The sequence below is a fragment of the Anomaloglossus baeobatrachus genome, chromosome 8 (assembly GCF_048569485.1).
Source record: "Anomaloglossus baeobatrachus isolate aAnoBae1 chromosome 8, aAnoBae1.hap1, whole genome shotgun sequence".
Lineage (NCBI taxonomy): Eukaryota > Metazoa > Chordata > Amphibia > Anura > Aromobatidae > Anomaloglossus > Anomaloglossus baeobatrachus.
In genome coordinates this window covers 153,201,425-153,223,588 of record NC_134360.1, presented here as the reverse complement: position 1 = coordinate 153,223,588, position 22,164 = coordinate 153,201,425, and the positions used below count along the sequence as shown (strand labels likewise).

The window sequence follows — 22,164 nt, the reverse complement described above, 5'->3', positions numbered from 1 at the left end:
TGATCAGCGCTTGGTGGCAAAAGCAGGATGGAAAATGGATAGAGAGAGTGGGGAAAAGGGTGGAAAGAAAGGAGAAAAAGAGTTCACAGCGAAGAAAAAAAACATCACTCCAGTCACAGTGGCTACATGAAAGCTAGGCCGTACTCCATATGTTCTTGTTCAGCAATGCACTGGCAATCAGAACATACAGAGCTTACTTCCAATGTTAAGCAGGGGTTAAATAAATACTTAAAAAAATGGCTTGGGCTTCGCCCTATTTTTCATAAACAGTCAAAGTAAAACAGACAGCTAGGGGCTGGTATTACAAGGCTGGGAAGGCCCATGTTTATTTTGCCCCCCCCAGGCTTAAAATATCAATAGTTTATTTGAATAAATGCTCCCTCACACTCAGTCGTTCACCAATTTATTGATTAAAAAATTCCTCAAAGTTCCGACATAATCCAATTGGGGAATGAAGACTCACCCTATACTGCCTCGTTCAACAAGTTAATAATTAATAAGAAATCCTGGAACTTCTGACGTAATCCAATGGAGTAATATACCACAACTTCCATGTACTACAACTCCCATGGAGCTTCGTTCTGAAAATGTGTTTATTCAATAAACAATTTTTTTTGTGTTTTTTTAACTCTAAACTTACCGGGATAGTAAAGGTGGATGTCTGATAGACGCTCCCCATTAATAATCCATTGGCTTGATGTCAGCTGTCAATTCACAGCTAACATCAACCCCAAAATAATTACCCCGTTTGCCACCGCACCAGGGCAATCAGAAAAATCCGGATAAAGAGCCAGAATTGGTGCATGTAATGGATGCGCCACTTATAACAGGCTTCTCTTTTTAGGTTGGGAAAGACCAAATAACCATGGGTTTTCCCAGTCTGATAATTGCAGACCACAGTGGCCTGCTTTATTTTGGCTGGTTATCAATAATAGGGGGGACCACACATCCTTTTTAAAATGATATATTTAAATAATTTTAAAAAAAATGGTGTGGAATCCCCTCTATTTTTGATAACCAGCCAAGATAAAGCTGACAGCTGAGGGTTGTAGTCCACAGTTGTCTGCTTTATCTGTGCTGGTTATCAAAAATAGGCGGGAGCCCATGTCATTTTTTTTCTTTATTGTTTACAGTAGTGTACAGGCAACTTCCGCATACAATAAAGCTTGTTTTGTTGATTGGCTGCTCTACATCCTTTCAAGAAACTTTATTACTATACAAACAGTACCCGAACTCCAAACTCGGATACGAATTTGAGGCTCGGACACCTGATGTCCAGTATGGATCCCCAACTTTAACGTTTGGGTTTGCTTATCTCAAATTACAAAGTTGATTATTTTCATGTGTACTTTTGATGTATAAAATAAAAATAAAACGATGGTTCTACTTTAAAATAAGACAGTTTTCCTTTACCTGTACATGTCGGATAGATCACTGTCTGGGAAGAACATTTTCCAGTTGGTTGACCAAGAAATTGAAAGCCATTTTTGCATTGAAACTGAATTATTTCACCTTCAGCATAGTATATTTCATTTACATGCACTTCGTCCAATTCCAAGTTGTTACTATCAAGCTCTTCTTGGCCAATACGACAAGGGTCTATAAAATTAAATAATAAATGTGATGTCCACATAATAATATTCAAATACTAATCATTGTACTGTATACATTAGAATTACAACAAAGTTCTGTGTATAATTAACCCTAAGGACTTACAGTTAGGTCCAGAAATATTTGGACAATGACACAATTTTCGCGAGTTGGGCTCTGCATGCCACCACATTGGATTTGAAATGAAACCTCTACAACAGAATTCAAGTGCAGATTGTAATGTTTAATTTGAAGGTTTGAACAAAAATATCTGATAGAAATTGTAGGAATTGTACACATTTCTTTACAAACACTCCACATTTTAGGAGGTCAAAAGTAATTGGACAAATAAACCAAACCCAAACAAAATATTTTTATTTTCAATATTTTGTTGCGAATCCTTTGGAGGCAATCACTGCCTTAAGTCTGGAACCCATGGACATCACCAAACGCTGGGTTTCCTCCTTCTTAATGCTTTGCCAGGCCTTTACAGCTGCAGCCTTCAGGTCTTGCTTGTTTGTGGGTCTTTCCGTCTTAAGTCTGGATTTGAGCAAGTGAAATGCATGCTCAATTGGGTTAAGATCTGGTGATTGACTTGGCCATTGCAGAATGTTCCACATTTTTGCACTCATGAACTCCTGGGTAGCTTTGGCTGTATGCTTGGGGTCATTGTCCATCTGTACTATGAAGCGCCGTCCGATCAACTTTGCGGCATTTGGCTGAATCTGGGCTGAAAGTATATCCCGGTACACTTCAGAATTCATCTGGCTACTCTTGTCTGCTGTTATGTCATCAATAAACACAAGTGACCCAGTGCCATTGAAAGCCATGCATGCCCATGCCATCACGTTGCCTCCACCATGTTTTACAGAGGATGTGGTGTGCCTTGGATCATGTGCCGTTCCCTTTCTTCTCCAAACTTTTTTCTTCCCATCATTCTGGTACAGGTTGATCTTTGTCTCATCTGTCCATAGAATACTTTTCCAGAACTGAGCTGGCTTCATGAGGTGTTTTTCAGCAAATTTAACTCTGGCCTGTCTATTTTTGGAATTGATGAATGGTTTGCATCTAGATGTGAACCCTTTGTATTTACTTTCATGGAGTCTTCTCTTTACTGTTGACTTAGAGATAGATACACCTACTTCACTGAGAGTGTTCTGGACTTCAGTTGATGTTGTGAACGGGTTCTTCTTCACCAAAGAAAGTATGCGGCGATCATCCACCACTGTTGTCATCCGTGGACGCCCAGGCCTTTTTGAGTTCCCAAGCTCACCAGTCAATTCCTTTTTTCTCAGAATGTACCCGACTGTTGATTTTGCTACTCCAAGCATGTCTGCTATCTCTCTGATGGATTTTTTCCTTTTTTTCAGCCTCAGGATGTTCTGCTTCACCTCAATTGAGAGTTCCTTAGACCGCATGTTGTCTGGTCACAGCAACAGCTTCCAAATGCAAAACCACACACCTGTAATCAACCCCAGACCTTTTAACCACTTCATTGATTACAGGTTAACGAGGGAGACACCTTCAGAGTTAATTGCAGCCCTTAGAGTCCCTTGTCCAATTACTTTTGGTCCCTTTAAAAAGAGGAGGCTATGCATTACAGAGCTATGATTCCTAAACCCTTTCTCTGATTTGGATGTGAAAACTCTCATATTGCAGCTGGGAGTGTGCACTTTCAGCCCATATTATATATATAATTGTATTTCTGAACATGTTTTTGTAAACAGCTAAAATAACAAAACTTGTGTCACTGTCCAAATATTTCTGGCCCTGACTGTATATTTCATTGCATACAGTATATCCCAAAAGTGAGTACACCCATTACATTTTTGTAAATATTGTATTATATCTTTTCATTTCACAACACTTGTACTCACATATTTCAGACGCGAGTACAATTGAATATATGAAGAATGAGCACGACACTTCTGTTTGTGGTGCCCAAGTAGGATCCAATCCCTTAGTATGGAATGAAAGAGATTATATAAGGGATTTTATACAAAAAATCCACAAAGAACCAGCGCTAAATGGGTTTTTTTATATATAGATTTATTAAAGAAAATATTGCTATCCTTGTTCCAAGGCAAGGTGTTTAATAGTACACAATACACTAAAAAAAATTTTTTAACCACATATACCAGAAAAAACACAAATTGAATAAATCAGAATTGAAAAATAAAAAATAAAAATAAAAATAAAAATAATAATATTAAAAATAATAGTGAAAATAATATGACACAGATAAAACAAAATCCACACAAAGGGTTTTGGTATAAACCCGTTTCCTCAGAGGTAATCCGAAATTCACAATAATTAATTTCTCACTCAGCTATCGTAATGCCCCGGCCGGTGGCATATACTTGATTTAGTAAAATATTGTGACTGATAGCATATAGGTGTACCACACCACCTCTGACTAATTTGCAAGCCTATTTTGCACACATCAAGCTTTGCACAATCTGTTGTAGAAATCAGAAACCCTCAATGCAGTAATATAGACTTGATTCCTCCGTTAGATAAACTGAAGTCGTTGTCAAAGCAGGATTAACTTGTTAAATTTTCCAAGCACCTACTTGGAAGCATGTGGTCGTGAACAATACAGGTTGTGGAGGAGATGTCAGATTACCACAACCCCCTTAGTTAGAGTCTCTAGACCACTTTACGGTGCCACAACTAAGCGGTTCCGTATTGTCCCAGTTACCCAGCAGCTAGGTACAGCCGCTGGAAGCACCGATTATTTGCTGCAATTAGAATATATGATCAGCGGTTTTACTCAACCTCTCCAGCGGGCAGTCCGATCTGTGTCCAGTGTGAGCTGATTGTGTCCACACACCGAAGGAGTTTACTTGGCAAGCTGTCACTACACAGGTAAAACAGACAGTGCAAGATTCCAATCCAGTCCACTTCCAATGTGAACAATGAGTAGCCGTAGAGGGCACCACTGGAGGATGGTCGCAGGCAAAAATAACAGCGGTAACTTCTCAACCTTTTCAGCAGACAGTCCGGACCGTGTCCTTTAGAGGCTGACTAGTGCCGTACAAGGGAGAGGTTGTTTGACAGAGTATCACCACACAGGTGGAGTAGGCAAAGCAGAGTCTTAATCCGACGCGCGTTTCGGGGGCGTGCACCGGCCCCCTTCCTCAAGGATGACTGGGCTATTGCCTAGAGCGCTATTTATGCGCATATTCAGTTTCTTGCAATTTACATAAAAGTAAATAGTATTTCAGTTCACATTTTAATCACTGTGTATATCAATTTATACATAATACCCATAGACCGGAGTACAATGCATCATAGTATAATATAATATAACAACTTGTGCAAAGGTTTTTCTGGGCAATCCTGTATATAGCCCTACTTTTAACATCATATACTGGACAAAATATATATGTGTGTACACTATTTTTCAGCAGTTCTATTTTAGATTTTTAAATTTTAAAAAAATTTTTTATTATTATTATATGAGAACATCATAAATGGTATAGATTTGCTATAATGAGTCTCTTATATTCAAAAACACTCTTAGACCAGTGAGACACTAATTTTGAGGTGTGTTACACATATACATATTTCTCCATATCCATTACATCCATATATGGTCATATACTCTTTTTTTTTTTTTTTTTTTTTTTTTTGTATTAATACCAGTATCTTTAGTTCTTCTGCCTATTTATATATATAAAACTATAAATTAATTAAAAGCAAACAGTTCAATGTCATTATTGAGTCCATATGGTTTCAAAGTATTCAATTCAAAAATCCATTGGCTTTCTGCTCGTGACATTTTTTTAATAAAATCGCCACCCCTCCAGTCCTTTGTTATTTTTTGCACACCCCATACTTCGGATCCCTTAAAAAACCCTCCATGTTTTAACGCATAATGTCTGGATAGGGGGTGTTTAGTACATTTATTTTTAACATTTCGAATGTGTTCACCCACCCTTTTCCATAGGGGTCTAATAGTTCTCCCAATGTATTTTTTCTGACAAGGACATTGAATGCAATATACAACTCCCTTTGATTGACATGTGATGAATTCTTTAATCATAATTTCTGATTGTCCATGTACAAAGGATTTTCGTGTGATATTCTTTGTGTTTTTACACACTATACAACTTTTGCATGGAAAATAGCCTTTCAAGTCGAATAATCCTATTTTTTTGGGTACTGTAAAATTACGTATAGTGGGTGCCACTAAATTGCCAATGTTGTTGGCCTTTCTATATATAAATTTTGGATTAGTGGGCAAAAATTCCCCTATTATTTTATCCTCTTTTAAGAGGTTCCAATACTTTTTGACAATGTTTTTAAAAATTCTGACTTGTGTAGTGTATTGGAGAATTATGGGGATATTAAAATCATTGGATTTAGGGGAGATGGGTGCGACTTGTTTACTTTGAAGTAAATTTTTTCTTTCTATCAATTTCGTCTGTGCATACGCATCCTTCAGAAACTCCCCCCTATATCCTTTCTGGACAAATTTCTTTGTTAGTGCACCCGCTTCCATCTCAAAATCTTCTTGTTTACTACAGTTTCTGTATGCTCTGATATATTGGCTTTTTGGAACATTTAGGAGCCAACTTGGAAGATGGCAACTCCTCAATGATATATAGCTATTTCTATCGGTAGGTTTATGGTAGGTTTTAGTTAAAATCTGACCATTTTCAATGAAAATATTTAGATCAAGAAAATTAATCATTGTGGCACTCACTGTATGGGTGAACTTAAGGTGATATTCATTTACGTTTAGACCTGCCAAGAACTCATGAAGTGACTGACCGTCACCTGACCAAATAAAAAGAACATCATCAATGAAGCGACGCCAGAGGACCAGGTTCTCCCGAAGCACACCCCCAGGGTATATGGTGTCTTCCTCCCACCTCCCCATATAGAGGTTGGCGTAGCTTGGGGCGAACCTGGTCCCCATGGCTGTCCCCCACTTTTGCAAAAAGTATTGGACCCCATATCGAAAATAATTATGATTTAATATAAACAAAATGCATTCCTCCAAGTAGTCAATCTGCATTTGGGGAAATAATCCGGACTTGGTTAGAAAATATTTTGAGGCTTCACAGCCCTTTAGATGCTCAATAGAGGTATACAGTGAGGTGACATCAATGGACCCCAAAATATAATTTTGCTCCCATTTTACTTCTTGTAAGAGCTGCAACACTTGGGTGCTATCTTTCAAAAAAGCAGGTAATAGTGGAACGCACTTTTGAAGATGAATATCTATGTACCTTGATAGGTTGGCTGTCAGACAGCCAATACCTGATATAATAGGGCGTCCTGGGGGGTTTTGCATTGTCTTGTGAATTTTAGGTACATGGTAGAAGACAGCTAGTCTGGGGGTCTGGTTCCTAATATAAGATGCTTCATTTTTGTTTAAGATTCCCTTGTCAAGACCTCTCCTGACTAGGGAATTAAGTTCCTCTATATAGGTATTTGTAGGGTCAGAGGTCAACATGGCATACGTTGACCTATCTCCTAATAGGCGAGCTGATTCTTTCTCATAGTCACCCATGTCCATCACGACTATGCCCCCTCCCTTATCTGCCGGGCGTATTATTATATTCCCATTTTTTTGCAAATTTTTTATTGCTGTTATTTCCCCCATTGTTAAGTTATTCTTCCGATTTCCACATTGCGTCGGGTTTTTCAACCGTCTAATGTCGTTCACTACACATTTTTGAAAAGTGAAAAAGGAGTCCGAATATTCATTTATTGGGTGAAAGTTAGACTGACATTTAAGGTCAGTAGTTTGATTAGTTACATTAGTCGAATCAATCGGGTTCGTCATATTTTTAACCACAGGGTTTTTCAAAAAATGTTTTTTTAGGGCCAGTTTTCTCATGAATTGTTTCACCCCAATGAAAGCTTGGAACCTGTTAAGGCCCACAGAGGGTGCAGAGGGTGCAAATTTTAGCCCTTTTTGTAATAAAGAAGTTTCATTAATGGTTAATTGGTGATGACTGAGATTAAAGATTTTTTGTGATTGTTGATTCTCTTCTAGTTGACTATTTATTTTCTTTTTGGTGCGTTTCCCTCCCCTACACCCTCTTTTGTATTCCTTTTTCCTACCCTGAAAAAATCCAGGGTGGTAGTATTCCGTGTTGATTTGGGGCGTCCAGGATTAATACTGACATATCTCCTATTAAATCTCTGGGGTCGAGATTGTGTAGGTTTAATTCTTGAGTTGACAGGCGTATTATTATTGTTAGTTTCTGGCAAAATAGACCTGCCTCTTAAAGACGTGGAGGGTTCATTCATACTACTCCCAGGGTCTATAGGTACTTCCAAAATGGGAGTTTCGTTTGAACTTCTACCACCTATTGCTTGTTCATGCAAACCAGTGTTTGTTTGGGGGGTGTTTGCCAAATTTGGTGTACTGGCAGAATCTAATAACAAATTTTGGGTTAGTTGTTCCATGGAAGTTTCATATACGGAAAAAACTTCTTCCTCTTCCATGGATCCTGCATCAGGGGTGCAATCAATTTGATCTATGACTTCAAATTGGTTAAGTTCTAATGGATCCCTTCCATCATATCTACTTGATTTATCCAAATAAGTCTGGGGCATGGTGGAACTTCTCCTACCCGACAGAGCGGATAAGCCCAAGTCTCTCCCATATTTTCTTTCTTTTTTCTCAATAATTTCTTTTTCCTTATTTTGTATCCGTTTTAATATATTTTTAGACAGATTGGATATTTCATAATTATTTTTATGGGGTTTTATTTCATCAAATAGTTGAAGAATTCGACTTTTATTTAGTATGAGTTGTTTTTTTCTTTTATCAATAATGAATTGGACTGCCTGTCTAGAAAAATCTTTAAAAAGTTCATCCCATTCTAAAAGGGTTTGGCGATCTCCTATATCTCCTGATAGGGCTTTACTAACCAGTAATCCTTTAGGTATAATATCGGCTTCCAGATACCTTTCAAGAGTAGCTACTTCCCATTATTTTCACTATTATTTTTAATATTATTATTTTTATTTTTATTTTTATTTTTTATTTTTCAATTCTGATTTATTCAATTTGTGTTTTTTCTGGTATATGTGGTTAAAAAATTTTTTTAGTGTATTGTGTACTATTAAACACCTTGCCTTGGAACAAGGATAGCAATATTTTCTTTAATAAATCTATATATAAAAAAACCCATTTAGCGCTGGTTCTTTGTGGATTTTTTGTATAAAATCCCTTATATAACTTATTAAAACCTGGCTAAGTAAAGGGGTGTCTTTGCCATTAGAACCAAGCTGCAAGAATATAGCAGGTTTTTTTCAGGGTTAAGCGCTGCCATTTGCCTGCAGGCATTTTGGAATGAAAGAGAGACTTGGCACTCAGATTGCTGAACAAAAGCTGTGATTTTTTTATTTTGAAATCCTTACAAAGTGAACGGAGCACAGACGTTTTAGTCTTAATACCACGGACCTTCATCAATGTGCATGCTGGAGTTCACTTGTGGCTTAGTTTCATAGACGCTGATAAGGAGCCCGCGATGTCCATTAGGGGACCGTGTTGTAGACAGTCATTTTACATAACCACCAAAACTGATGACATGGCTCCCTAGTAAACCAGAAGGATGTTTCAGATGCGGTTTATGTGTTGCATGTGTATAGATTGAAAAAGTTAAATATTTTAGAAGCACCTCTGACAATTAGGGAATTCATAAATTGTAAAACCAAAGGAATATTATATCTGGCCACAAGTGGTTGTTGCAGCAAGCAATACGTAGGAAAAACTTGTAGAGAATTCTGAAGATGTATTGGCAAACATATGGGAGATATTCAGAATATGAGAGATACGTCTATTGCAAGACACATGAATGAGCAACACAGGAAAAGCACTGAAACAATCTGTTTTATGGGGATATGTAAATTGATACCTTCCCCAATGGGTGGCAACTTTGATCAGGAGCTGCTGAGAAAAGAAGCCAAATTGATCTTCCGCCTCAACAGATACCGTCCATTTGGTCTAAATGATCAGATCAAATATGGATGCTTTTTGTGAGGAGACAAACAATACTTTTGATGAGGAAATGTCACTGCTTCAGATTCTGGGATAGTTGGTCTGGTCCCTCTAAGGTTACACAGAAAGTTTATAAATCAAGTTCTTAATAAAGGTTTAAGATAGTCTACATTGTATGTTTGGCACCTCTGCATTGTCGGAGTAAAAAGATGCCAATTTATTGATAGGGGACTTGATTTAGAGATTGATAGCCTCTTGCATTAATAGGTAGGAATATACAATAATTCTGTATCCTATATCCTACAGTAGTGGTACTCTGATTAATGGATAGTACTAAAACGAATACACCATAGAGAGACGATTCAGAATACACATGCGCAAGACAATACCGGACATGAGTACCCGGAAGTGACCACAGATGCCGTCGGATGGAGTGGGTGATTTAAATGTGGTGAGTCTCCCGTCGATTTTTGCTACTGGAGGTTTAAGCAGACACTTGCCAACCTACTTTATTCTGCCACTGCAATTTACATATGACTCCCTCTGTGTATCCCCCATAATTGCTCCCCTGAGGAATCCACGTTACTGTGGAGGAAATCCATAGGGAGAGTCCATCTTTTTGGGGTTAATTATTTCCCACACTTGGGTACTGCCCTTGTAAGGGCAGGAGTTATACAGGGGCATGACAGGGTTAATTATTACTACCTGCTCTGTTATTTCCACCTGGAGATGTGTGATAGAAGATCTTACCATCGGACTGGGTGAGATCAAATGATTTTATTTACCTGTACTTGTGTATGTCCTTTTGTTATTGCACTGGTTTGGCACTTTTTGATCATTTATATTTGAACCCTACATATTTTAAATAAATTATTAAAAGGTATATTTTATCTTCATTGTTATATCTTTAATTGATTTGGAAGATTTATCTGTTGTTTCTGCCCCAAGTGCAGATTAGCCTATTCTCTTAATAAATATTAATATATCTAAATAGGAAGCTGCTTTGTGAGAGCATTACATGGATGGTCATTCTTTCATTGGGTTGTGGCTTCTTTTTATGAGGTTTTCTTAAAGAAATGCAATTTTTTTTTTGTGGTTGTTGTGCGGATTAACCATCCCCTGAAAGATCCTTCAACCATTTACAAGTTTCATTGACTTTTTAGGTAACATTTTGAAACAATAAAATATTCTTACTTTTAGAGAAGCATCGCAGATACGTAAATTTCCCATCATAACATTCAATAAGGTAAGTCTGTTGATTTGGTCGTCTATATCCTGTCTTACAGGAAACCTCTATTTCTGTGCCGTGTATATAACTGTGATCAATATTAGATGACCGTAGCTGAATGTTGCGTTCAGTAAGAATTTCTAAAGAGATTTTACATGGACCTAAAGGAAAGATAAAACAGAACAGTTTATATTTTAATTCTTTCACAGCACATTTGATATTTCTAAATGTCCATTGCACTTACTGTAACATACTGGCTGATCAATCCATTCACCATTTTCACATTTAGGATTTTTACGGTTCTTTTTTACATAGTCTGTATTGCACTCAAATTCCACAGATGAGCCCGAGTCATAACTGGCTTGTTGTTCTGTTTTGAGAAATCCATTTAAGATTTCTGGAGACTTACAGCTTTCTAGAAGGTAACAAAGGAAATTTTAAAATTAGTAAGAACTAGATTGTGGAAAAGTGTGCGTTACTTTTAGGATTCATAAATTATACGCCTTAATTAATTGAATGGCCAAGTTCCAGATAGCGGAAAGATTTTACTGATGAGATAGCACTCCATTATACAGTTACATCACTGATTAGCCATTTTTTAACAGACCAATTGTCCATACATTCCTAGCATGCCAGGATGTAGACATAACTCGCTTATCATCTCTATAATATATTATGGTTTTCTTATGTGTCCGTAAAAATGTCAGCTGTCCATGAGTTTTGGATAACTTGCCCAGAAAAAAAAAACAGTAAATTTTTTTTTTAAAGGGCATGTCCAGGCGGCTCTAGACAATTTTCTGCAGACACACTGTATGACTACAGATTGCTGAATCATGACCTTGTGTGCATTACACACTTCCGAGTAGAAAAATGGACCAGCACTGCAAATATAGACAGCTTCTGTACCATACACCAAAATCAACATATATAGGATACGAGAAGGGTGTACTGTATATAAGGCACTAGTAATCCTGTATAAAATATATATATGGCATATGCAAAATGAGAAAAGTGAAGAAATAACTTTATTACAGAATGAAAGTGCACAGAAGAACATTAAAAACATTTTAAAAAGGTGAGTAAATGGGAGAAGTTTTTTGCTTCATATTAAAATATATATGGGAACACCAAGAATCTCCCATTTAGCCTAATAACGTTTGGCTAGATATAGTACAAAGTTAAGACAAGTTGTTATAAGTAGGACGGGATAAAATGAGCAATAGAGAATATTCCCAATAAATAGTAACACGCATCTCAGAATGTATGAAGCATACAGTATATCACAAAAGTAAGTACACCCCTCACGTTTTTGTAAATATTATGTTATATCTGATATATGTATTGCCATTTATTGTGGATATTTTCTATTCATAGTTTTTTTTAAGGTTGAAGGGAGACTCTAAGGGGCACTTTGCACACTGCGACATCGCAGGTGCGATGTCGGTGGGGTCAAATTGAAAATGACGCACTTCCGGCATCGCATGCGACATCGCAGTGTGTAAAGGCTGGATGATACGATTAACGAGCGCAAAAGCGTCATAATCGTATCATCGGTACAGCGTCGGCGTAATCCATAATTACGCTGACGCAATGGTCCGATGTTGTTCCTCGCTCCTGCGGCAGCACACATCGCTGTGTGTGAAGCCGCAGGAGCGAGGAACGTCTCCTACCGGCCTCACTGCGGCTTCCGTAGGATATGCGGAAGGAAGGAGGTGGGCAGGATGTTTACATCCTGCTCATCTCCGCCCCTCCGCTCTGATTGGCCGCCTGCCGTGTGAGGTCGCAGTGACGCCGCACGACCCGCCCCCTTAACAAGGAGGTGGGTCGCTGGCCACAGGGACGTCGCACGGCAGTGAGTGTGTGTGTGAAGCTGGCGTAGCGATAACTTTCGCTACGCCAGCTATCACCACATATCGCTGCTGCGACGGGGGCGGGCACTATCGCACTCGGCATCGCAGCATCGGCCTGCGATGTCGTAGTGTGCAAAGCCCGCCTAAGTCCATCTAGTTCAACCCGTAGCCTAACATGTTGATCCAGAGGAAGGCAAAAAAACCCCAATGTGGCAAACAAGTTCCAATGGGGAAAAAATTTCCTTCCTGACTCCACATCCGGCAATCAGACTAGTTCCCTGGATCAACAGCCTGTCATAAAATCTAATATACATAACTGGTAATATTAAATTTTTCAAGAAAGGCATCCAGGCTCTGCTTAAATGTTAGTAGTGAAACACTCATTACAACATCATGCGGCAGAGAGCTCCATAGTCTGCTCGTACAGTAAAGAATCCTCGTCTGTGATTATGATTAAACCTTCTTTCCTCAAGACGTAGCGGATGCCCCCGTGTTCCATATTGCTCATTTTATTAAGAGAGAGAGAGGAGAGAGAAGAGAGAGAGAGAGGAGAGAGAGAGAGGAGAGAGAAGAGAGAGAGAGGAAAGAGAAGAAAGAGAGAGAGGAGAGAGAGAGGAGAGAGAGGAGAGGAGAGAGAGAGAGAGTGAGAGGAGAGAGAGAGAGAGAGAAAAAAAATGCCGAATCCGGATCGTGCACCCGGAATCCCGCGTCCGGGTCGGACCCGGATCTACCGCTGAAACCGCACGGATCCGGATTTTTCCAGTCCGGGTCCGCTCAGCACTAACCGCTAGGCTACTTAGGAGATTCTTTATGTTCCCATATTTATTTTAATATGGATTTTGCAAACTTCCCCCATTTCTTTGCCTTTTTTATGTTTTAATGGTCTTCTTTGCACTTTGATTTTTTAATAATGGTCCTTTTTATTTTTCTCATTGTTGATATGCCTTATATATTTTTTACGGGATTACTGGTGCCCTGTATACACTCTCTTCTTATCCTATGTATGTTGCTTTTGATTTATGGCACAGAACCTGTCTATATTTGCAGATTTGGTCCATTTCTCTACTCATATGTAACCTTAGAATGTTTTTCTTTCTATTCCTTTTAATCTTTGTGGTCCAAAGCAGTGCACGCCCCATTATTTATTGCTTTAATTTTTGGTATTTCTAATGTAACTGTTTTAGATTTGCTTATTTTTGTCTTTTTCAATATGATGTTTGATTTTGAAGCAAAAGGAACCTTCTTGGAGGAATCAGATGTCCTCAGTTTTTCATTCCCCTCTTTCTACCTCACATAATGAGAATTTTCAAATGGTTTCTGCACGTCTCAGTTATATTATTATTATTATTATTATTATTATTATAATAGTACCATTTATTCCATGGCGCTTTACAAGTGAAAAGGGTATACATAAAATCAACTAAATCTTTTATTTGAGTTTGATGGAATGTAAATCATTTGGAAGAAAATGCTAAACTATTATACCCAGGGTACTATGGGTACAAATCTTCCTTGCTTGGGAAGTAGACCCACAATTTAAAGAAACTTCGGGAAAAAAGTTGAATACAATGTTCACACATTATCCTTAATATGCTAATTGAGCGTGATAGAGCTCTCCCAACACAGATTAAGGAACAAATCAAGATGTGTGATCTTAAACGCAATACTTTTGATCAAACCTCCCTAGTTCAACCTTTTTCCCAAACTCAAAGACTCTATTGAGCACTATGATAAAGACATCATTGCTGGAAAAAAACTAAAATTTCATGGACACTGAATGGGCTCTGAGAATTCCAAAGCATTTAAGTGGATTCATTCTGGTAACAAAAGGACAATATATTCCACTGTGAAAACTGGTGGAAACTTGAATGACGGTGAAGCTACCCCCAGTGATTTTTTTTCAACCAATACAAGCGACCATGAAAGTGCACCAGACGCAGTTGCCGCATATGGAGGAAACAGCTGGACACTAAAGGGCACTTTACATGCAACGACATTGCTAACGAGATGTCGCTGGGGATACGGAATTCGTGACGCACATCCGGCCTCGTTAGCGGCGTCGTTGCGTGTGAAACGCAGGCGCGACTGTTAACGATCAAAAATACTCACCTAATCATTGATCGTTGACACATCGTTCTAATCTCAAATATCGTTGCTGCTGCTTGTATGATGTTGTTCGTCGTTCCTGCGGCAGCACATATTGCTGTGTGACACCTCGATGTATGACACCGCAGGAACGAGGAACCACATCATACCTGCGGCCACACGCAATGAGGAAGGAAGGAGGTGTGCGGGATGTTCGTCCCGCTCATCTCCGCCCCTCCACTTCTATTGGGCGGCCGCTTTGTGATGTCGCTGTGACGCCGAACGAACCGCCCCCTTACAAAGGAGGCAGTTCGCCGGCCACAACGACATCGCTAGGCAGGGAAGTATGTGTGATGGGTCCTAGCAATGTTGTGTGCCACGGGCAGCGATTTGCCCGTGACGCACAATTGACGTGGGCGGTATGCTCGCTAGCGATACCGGTATCGATATCGTAGCATGTAAAGTGCCCTTAAGGAACAGACATATTCTCCCCAACACACAACTGCTTCAAGGGCAAAAACAGGTGTGCATGCTAAGTAATACTTCTTATCATCCAAAGGATTTATAGATTATCAATCTTTTCGGTCATGTACTTTGTAATGTCTTACTTTTTCTACTATGCAGACTCTAGATACATTTACTTTTATTAGGGATCTCTACTTATTTTTACCTTTTAAACTGCTTTTCAGCAACCTGTACTTATGAATGATCCACCTGATAACGAGTGACAAATCATTTAGGATTTACTCAACCTTCTAAGAGAAAATGACAACTACACAGGTAGAAGACCTTCCATATAACATCTTCCCTCTCAATTTACTCCTCTTCTGGGAATTTCATCTACTATTCATTCCTTCTTTAAGGTTTTGGTAAATGATGTCCATGAGCTTGCCTTGGATATACACCTATTGAATAATGTTACCCTTGAGCAAAGAATGGCCATTACCTCTCATTAAAGAAGCAGACAAAGGTCGGAAAGTATTCTTGTGGCCAATTGATTTGTATTTGACAGAAGCTAAAAGACAATTGAGTGATCAAAAATTATATGTCATCTTTTCCTCAGATCCAACAGCTACTTTTAAGAAGAAAATGGACCTTTTCGTGAACTCTGCTTTCATACAAGGAACCATCAATAAAGGTGTTCATGATTTTCTTACCACCCCTAGACCGATCATCCCCACCTTTTATTTATTGCCCAAAGTTCACAAATCCTCTTTCAATCTTCCTGGCAGACCAATTATAGGTGGGATTGGAGGTATCAATGAACAGGCATGTGAATATCTGGACTACTATTTCCAATCCTTGGTTAGTAAAACTAAACTGGACTCCTGTTCTTGGGACATTGTTGAAGACCCTTGAAGATATCAATATTCCATCTGGAATTATGCTGGTATCACTGGATTTTGAATCACTGTATACTAGAACACCACATGAGCTGAGTCTACAAGCAACAAAATTCTTCTTGGAAGAATCAGGTGATAGCTCACATAATTTGTTTCTCTCTGAGCTTTTGTTTCTCATACTTAAACAAAAGTACTTTGGCTTTGACTGTACCTATTACAAACAGCTGCCTCAGACATTGGTGTATGTTGTTCCCCTTTCTATGCCAACCTCTTTTTGGGATGGTGGGAGAGGATGCACATACATTCTTTGGACCTTTATCAGCTTTGTCATGAATTAATTTCCATTATGAATTCTAATTCTGCTGACATCTATTGTTGCAACTACTTTAAATTTTATTGATGTACAACTCTCTGTCCAAGACAGCAGGGTCATATCCGCTCTTTTCCGTAAGGCTACTTCTACAAGTAGTTTACTTCACTTCATCAGCTTCCATCATTTTCATCTTAAAAATGGTATTACATTTGGCCAATTCATCAGGGCCAAATGCAATTGTGGTCATATATCTGATTTTGACTTGCAGACTGGAGACCTCTCCCTACATTTCAAGACCAGAGGATACGCTAACTGGGTTAATAGTGAAGCTTTCAATCATTCCAGTCCACAGTATAGGGAAATTCAACTACATCCCAATATGAAGAATGGTGGCAATTCCATCCAGTAGATCACATCCTATAATAACCAGTGGCAAGATCTTCACAAGTTGCTCAAAAGAAATTGGGGTATTCTATTAACAGAACCAAAACTGAAGAATATGTTTCTCTGAGACTGCTTTTAACAACCACAAGAGCAATACATTTTAACGACAGTGTCAGCAGAAGCCTTTTTGTACATCTACCTACTAGTTTGAAAAGAGGTTTTGCCCTCAGGTTCTCACATACTTATGTGGGATATTCTGTTTGTCCCTTCATGCCTTTCACCTATACCTTCATCAACCCTACTAGTCACCGTGAACACTAACTTCGAGGCTATATTAATTGCCAGTGGTAGAGAATCATGTATGTTTTCTTTTGTTCTTGTCTGATGCTATATGTTGGCCAAACCACATGGGAACTTCAAAAAAAGAATTCAAAAAAACTGTTTTCTAATATTGTATTAATAGAAAAACAACACAAAATAGGGAAAACCATTGTCCACGGTAGCATCCTATAGGTGTAAATTTAAAGGTACTTTTGCTATTGGTCTGGATGTGGTTTGAACAAATATTAGAGGTGGTGACATTGTTCCAGGATTATTGCAATGTGAACCTTGATGGATTTATAAACTTCATTGTGTTTCTCCTAGAGGCAATAAGAGAATCTACTATTTACAGATTTTTACAAATGTTATTTAATTCTTCTGTATTTTGAAATTTATCAGTGGTGGTTTTTGTTGGCAGTGAAATTTATAATGACGCACCAGCTGTAATGGAAGCTAATTATATTTATGTATTTTATTTCTATACAAATTATGCTGTCCCCTCTTCTATTTTTCTTTCATCTTTAGTACTCACAATTCTTATACTCTGCATGGCTTTTAGTCTAATTGGGGCTCAATTAATTTATATTAAGATTCTCATATTTTCATTTTATCTTATTTCACTATAATTATCAATCTCTCTTTTTTTTATATTTATATGTTTACGCTCCCATATCGCCTATATGCTTCAGTGTTTGATATTTCATTTGCCTGTTGTCATTATTAATTTCTAGTTTTTCAATGTTTTTCCATCTTGTTTCAGTATTTTCAGTGTTTTTTCCAGCTTGTAGCGCACTTCATGCAACCTCCGGTGACATTACTTCAGCTTGGCTGGAGCACATTTTGCGTTCCAACACCGTTTATACTCTACATAATTTCCGGCAGCGTATTTTCCGCTGCCAAAATGGGCATACAGAAGCACATGTCCAGCTCCAGTAGCCTCCTTGCTGGAGGTATTGGTTCACATATGCTCTTCTATCGGATTAACTGGATATTTCCTTATATGGTGCCTCTCTTATTAAGCTACTGTAGAGCTAGACCCTGAAGAAGGGATATTGTATTCTTTCCTCCCTTTCTTTCGAGAGCCATAACTTTTTTATTTTTCCATCAATATTGCAATATAGACAGGACAAGTTTTAATTTTGAATGGAACTATTAGTTTCACCATAGAGTATTCTGGAAAATGGGAAAAAAATCCAAATGTGGAGAAATAGTGGAAAAAATGAAATTCCACAATGTTTTGGTTTTTTTTATTTACTATATTCACTATATGGTAAAACTGACATAACAATATGATGCCTCAGGTTGGTACGAGTTCGTAGATACCAAACGTATACTTTTGCTATTATCTAAGTGGTGAAAAAAAAATTCAGAAGTTTGTCCAAAATAAAAATAGCGCTTTTGTCACCAATTTCCAAGACGCGTAGCGTTCTCATTTTCTGGCATCTGGGGCTCAGTGATGGCTTATTTTTTGCGTCTTGAGCTCACATTTTTAATTGTACCATTTTTGTGTACATGCACTGTATTAATCGCCTGTTAATGCATTTTAAATAAATGCTGTGGTGATCAAATAACATAATTTTGGCATTTGCAATTTTTTTTTCTTGCCACGCCGTTTACGAATCAGATTAATTGATTTAATATTTCGATAGATTGGACATTTTTGTTGAACTTTGACATTTTTTTAATACTTTATTTTTTTCATTTTTGATTTATGTTACTAGCCCCCCAGGGGACTTTTTCACTGCACAGTCCAATAACCTCTGTATTTCTGCTGATCAGACTAGCATATCCTGTGAGTGCCGGCGCACTGTTGGCTTTCACAGGATGTGAGTCATGGCAGCGTCAGGCATCATCAGCTGATCCCGCGCTACCATGACAGCACATTGGCACCCGTGATCACATCACTGGGCCGCCAATGGTGGTGAGGAAAAACGCGATCCCTACAGTGGCCCTTTAACACTAGAAGTCCCAGAGAGGGGTCATTTAACATTTCTACCTTTGGAACCCAGAGACGGGTCGAATGACCTGAAGGATTTTAGCCAACATCCTATAATCACCGTCTTTTGTTCTGTAATTAAGGCCATTACTGTCGCACCACAGGAGGTTGTTGTTTTCCATTGAGTTTAGCCATTTAGTTTCTAGTTAGTTCTATTCAGTTTATTGTATAGTGTGATTTGACCCTCTTTCGGGAATTCAGGGGGGAGCTTGAAATTTCTGGGACTTCTAGTGTTAAATCACTATCTAAGGAGATAACAGGAGCTGGTGAATCTCCGATCCACCTGCGCCTATTAGCCACACATGTCTACTGATCAGATCAGCAAACATGTGAGGAAAATTCTGCGGGCTCGCCACTGGAGCCTGCAGTAACTGGACGGAGGCAACCAAGGACGTACCAGTTAAAGGCATCTAAGAAGGGATTATTGCTTTACATTTCTTACTGCTGTACTTAGTCCACTTAGACTCCCCTCCTTGATGAAGCTACATACCCCTCGCGAAACGCGCGTCGGATGAAGATTCTGGGCATTTTTTAGGGACCTAATCTGACGTGGGACTGCGCTTTCGGTCGCTGGCACTTTGAGTACACTGCTGTACGTTTTCTCTGCACTAAGCACTTTAGGTATGTAATGATGTATATCGCTAATCCTCTGATTGCTCATCTCCCAGCTATACTATCACAGGAGTAGCTCTAATTTTCCTGTGGTGTCCCATGTATTATCACCATGATTTCTCCCCACTATATGGTGGAGAATCCATGATTGATTTTTGTGCTGCTTCCTTAAACCGCAGTCCCTGTCTCAAATAACTTCCATTCTATACTCGGTCATGAGTAAAATCATTGTCTATTTTCCAGCCCCTTTGTATACAGACTCATTGTAGTGATCACTCTTGACATATCATAGTGGGCTGATTCTTAAGTCATTCATTAGGACTGGTATTATTTTGTCCCTATCGTTATGGTAGTGTACCATTAGTTTTAATCACCTTGTTGTATATGTCCTCAATAAAGTAATTTATATTTGCACTTTACTCTTGTTCTCCTGTGTTTCTCTACTATCATGAGTACTGCTGACATCCCTCCTACCTTACCTTGGTCGGTTTGGTGTCCATTGTGATGGCTCGTATTATGAGGTGTGTGTTGGTATTCAGTTTATTGTATAGTGTCATTTGACCCTCTATCGGGACTTGAGGGGGGAGCTTGACATTTCTGGGACTTCTAGTGTTAAATCACTATCTAAGGAGATAACAGGCGCTGGTTAATCTCCTATCCACCTGCGCCTATTAGCCACACATGTCTACTGATCAGATCAGCAAACATGTGAGGAAAATTCTGCGGGCTTACCGCTGGAGCCTGCAGTAACCGGTCGGAGGCAACCAAGGACGTACCAGTTAAAGGCATCTAAGAAGGGATTATTGCTTTACATTTCTTACTGCTGTTACATTAATCCAAAAGTCTTTTTCAGGGCTGATTCAAATATATTCTATTCTCTAATAATGCTGCTCTTAGCTACAATTAGTGCAGGGCTAGTTGCTAGTGAAGGGATAATGTGTGATGCCCTGGCAAAACCAGGTTGTCACAGAGACTGCACAAATCTTCCAGGTGCAGGACTCCATCCTCCTTGGCATTCCAACACAACCCCACACACAGGTACAAACACCAGCCACAAAGCCTAGTCATGCCCCTGGGACAATAGGAACACACCAGTGGGCAGGGCCAGGCAGATGGTGACGCCCATCTAGGGGTCCTGAGGTGTCAGGGGAGGGAACACAGCAGACAAGTCTGGACAGAGAAAGCGTGAGGAGTGGAGTGGTAGTCGGAGGTTGTAGCTCCCGGACTACCTGAGCTGACTAGGTGGCAGATGGCAGAACAGGGCCACAGGCAATGGAGATCCGGTCACGGGAGACCTTAAGTGGACCAGGGCAGAGTTATAGCTCGCCGGTGCCGACAGTGGGAATCCGGTCCGGAGGCCGCGCACAGTCGGGGTGCCTGGACCCTAGGGAAAGGACAGCTTCAAGTCCCTTGTCAATTATCTAGCTGGGGACAAGATTCCACGTGTTTCTCAATGCAGTGATTCTAGAGCAATGCTACCTGGGAAATATGCAAAACAAGAAAGCCGCGGAGACACCATCACATGTTTTTCAACGCTGCCAGGAAACTAGCCAGGTCTTTCACCGGGAAGGAACAACCACGGGAAGGGCAGTCTCCAGTCAAGGACCCGCCTATGCCAAAACATGGTATCCATCCACAGACACCTGTTTCGGGGTATTTACCCCTCATCAGTGTGGAGTAGGAAACTGGCTAGTGGGAGCAATGCCTATTGGAAGACTACAAAAGCAAGGATGGTTGACCTTAGGAAGATCAACATCCAACACTGCGGAGACACCATCACGTGTTTCTCAACGCAGTGATTCTAGAGCAATGCTCCCTGGAAATATGAAAAACAAGAAAGCCGCAGAGACACCATCACATGTTTCTCAACGCTGCCAGGAAACTAGCCAGGTCTTTCACCGGGAAGGAACAACCACGGGAAGGGCAGTCTCCAGGCAAGGAAACCGCCTATGCCAAAACATGGTATCCATCCACAGACAGCTGTTTTGGGGTATTTGCCCCTCATCATTGTGGAGTAGGAAACGGGCTAGTGGGAGCAATGCCTAGTGGAAGACTACAAAAGCAAGGATTGTTGACCTTAGGGAGATCAACATCCAGCACCACGGAGACACCATCACATGTTTCTTAACGCAGTGATTCTAGAGCAATGCTCCCTGGGAAATATGCAAAACAAGAAAGCTGCGGAGACACCATCACATGTTTCTCAACACTGCCAGGAAACTAGCCAGGTCTTTCACTGGAAAGGAACAACCACGGGAAGGGTAGTCTCCAGTCAAGAAAACCGCCTATGCCAAAACATGGTACCATCCACAGACAGCTGTTTCGGGGTATTTGCCCCTCATAAGTGTAGAGGCATCACTAGGCATTGCTCCCACTACCTAGTTTCCTACTCCACACTGATGAGGGACAAATGCCCCAAAACAGCTGTCTGTGGATGGATACCATGTTTTGGCATAGGCGGTTTTCTTGACTG

General features: G+C 39.6%; 1 protein-coding gene across 2 annotated transcripts in view; it reads right to left on the bottom strand.

The window, feature by feature from the left end:
• Positions 1-22,164, bottom strand: part of LOC142249982 (complement factor H-like) — a 375,145-nt gene that overhangs the window by 161,034 nt on the left and 191,947 nt on the right. For both annotated transcript variants that reach the window (XM_075322036.1, XM_075322037.1), the window contains 3 exons: positions 11,032-11,202; positions 10,754-10,948; positions 1,414-1,599 (listed from right to left, as the gene is read on the bottom strand). In XM_075322036.1, coding sequence (XP_075178151.1) covers positions 1,414-1,599; positions 10,754-10,948; positions 11,032-11,202 — 552 coding nt within the window. The remainder of the gene's footprint in view (positions 1-1,413; positions 1,600-10,753; positions 10,949-11,031; positions 11,203-22,164) is intronic.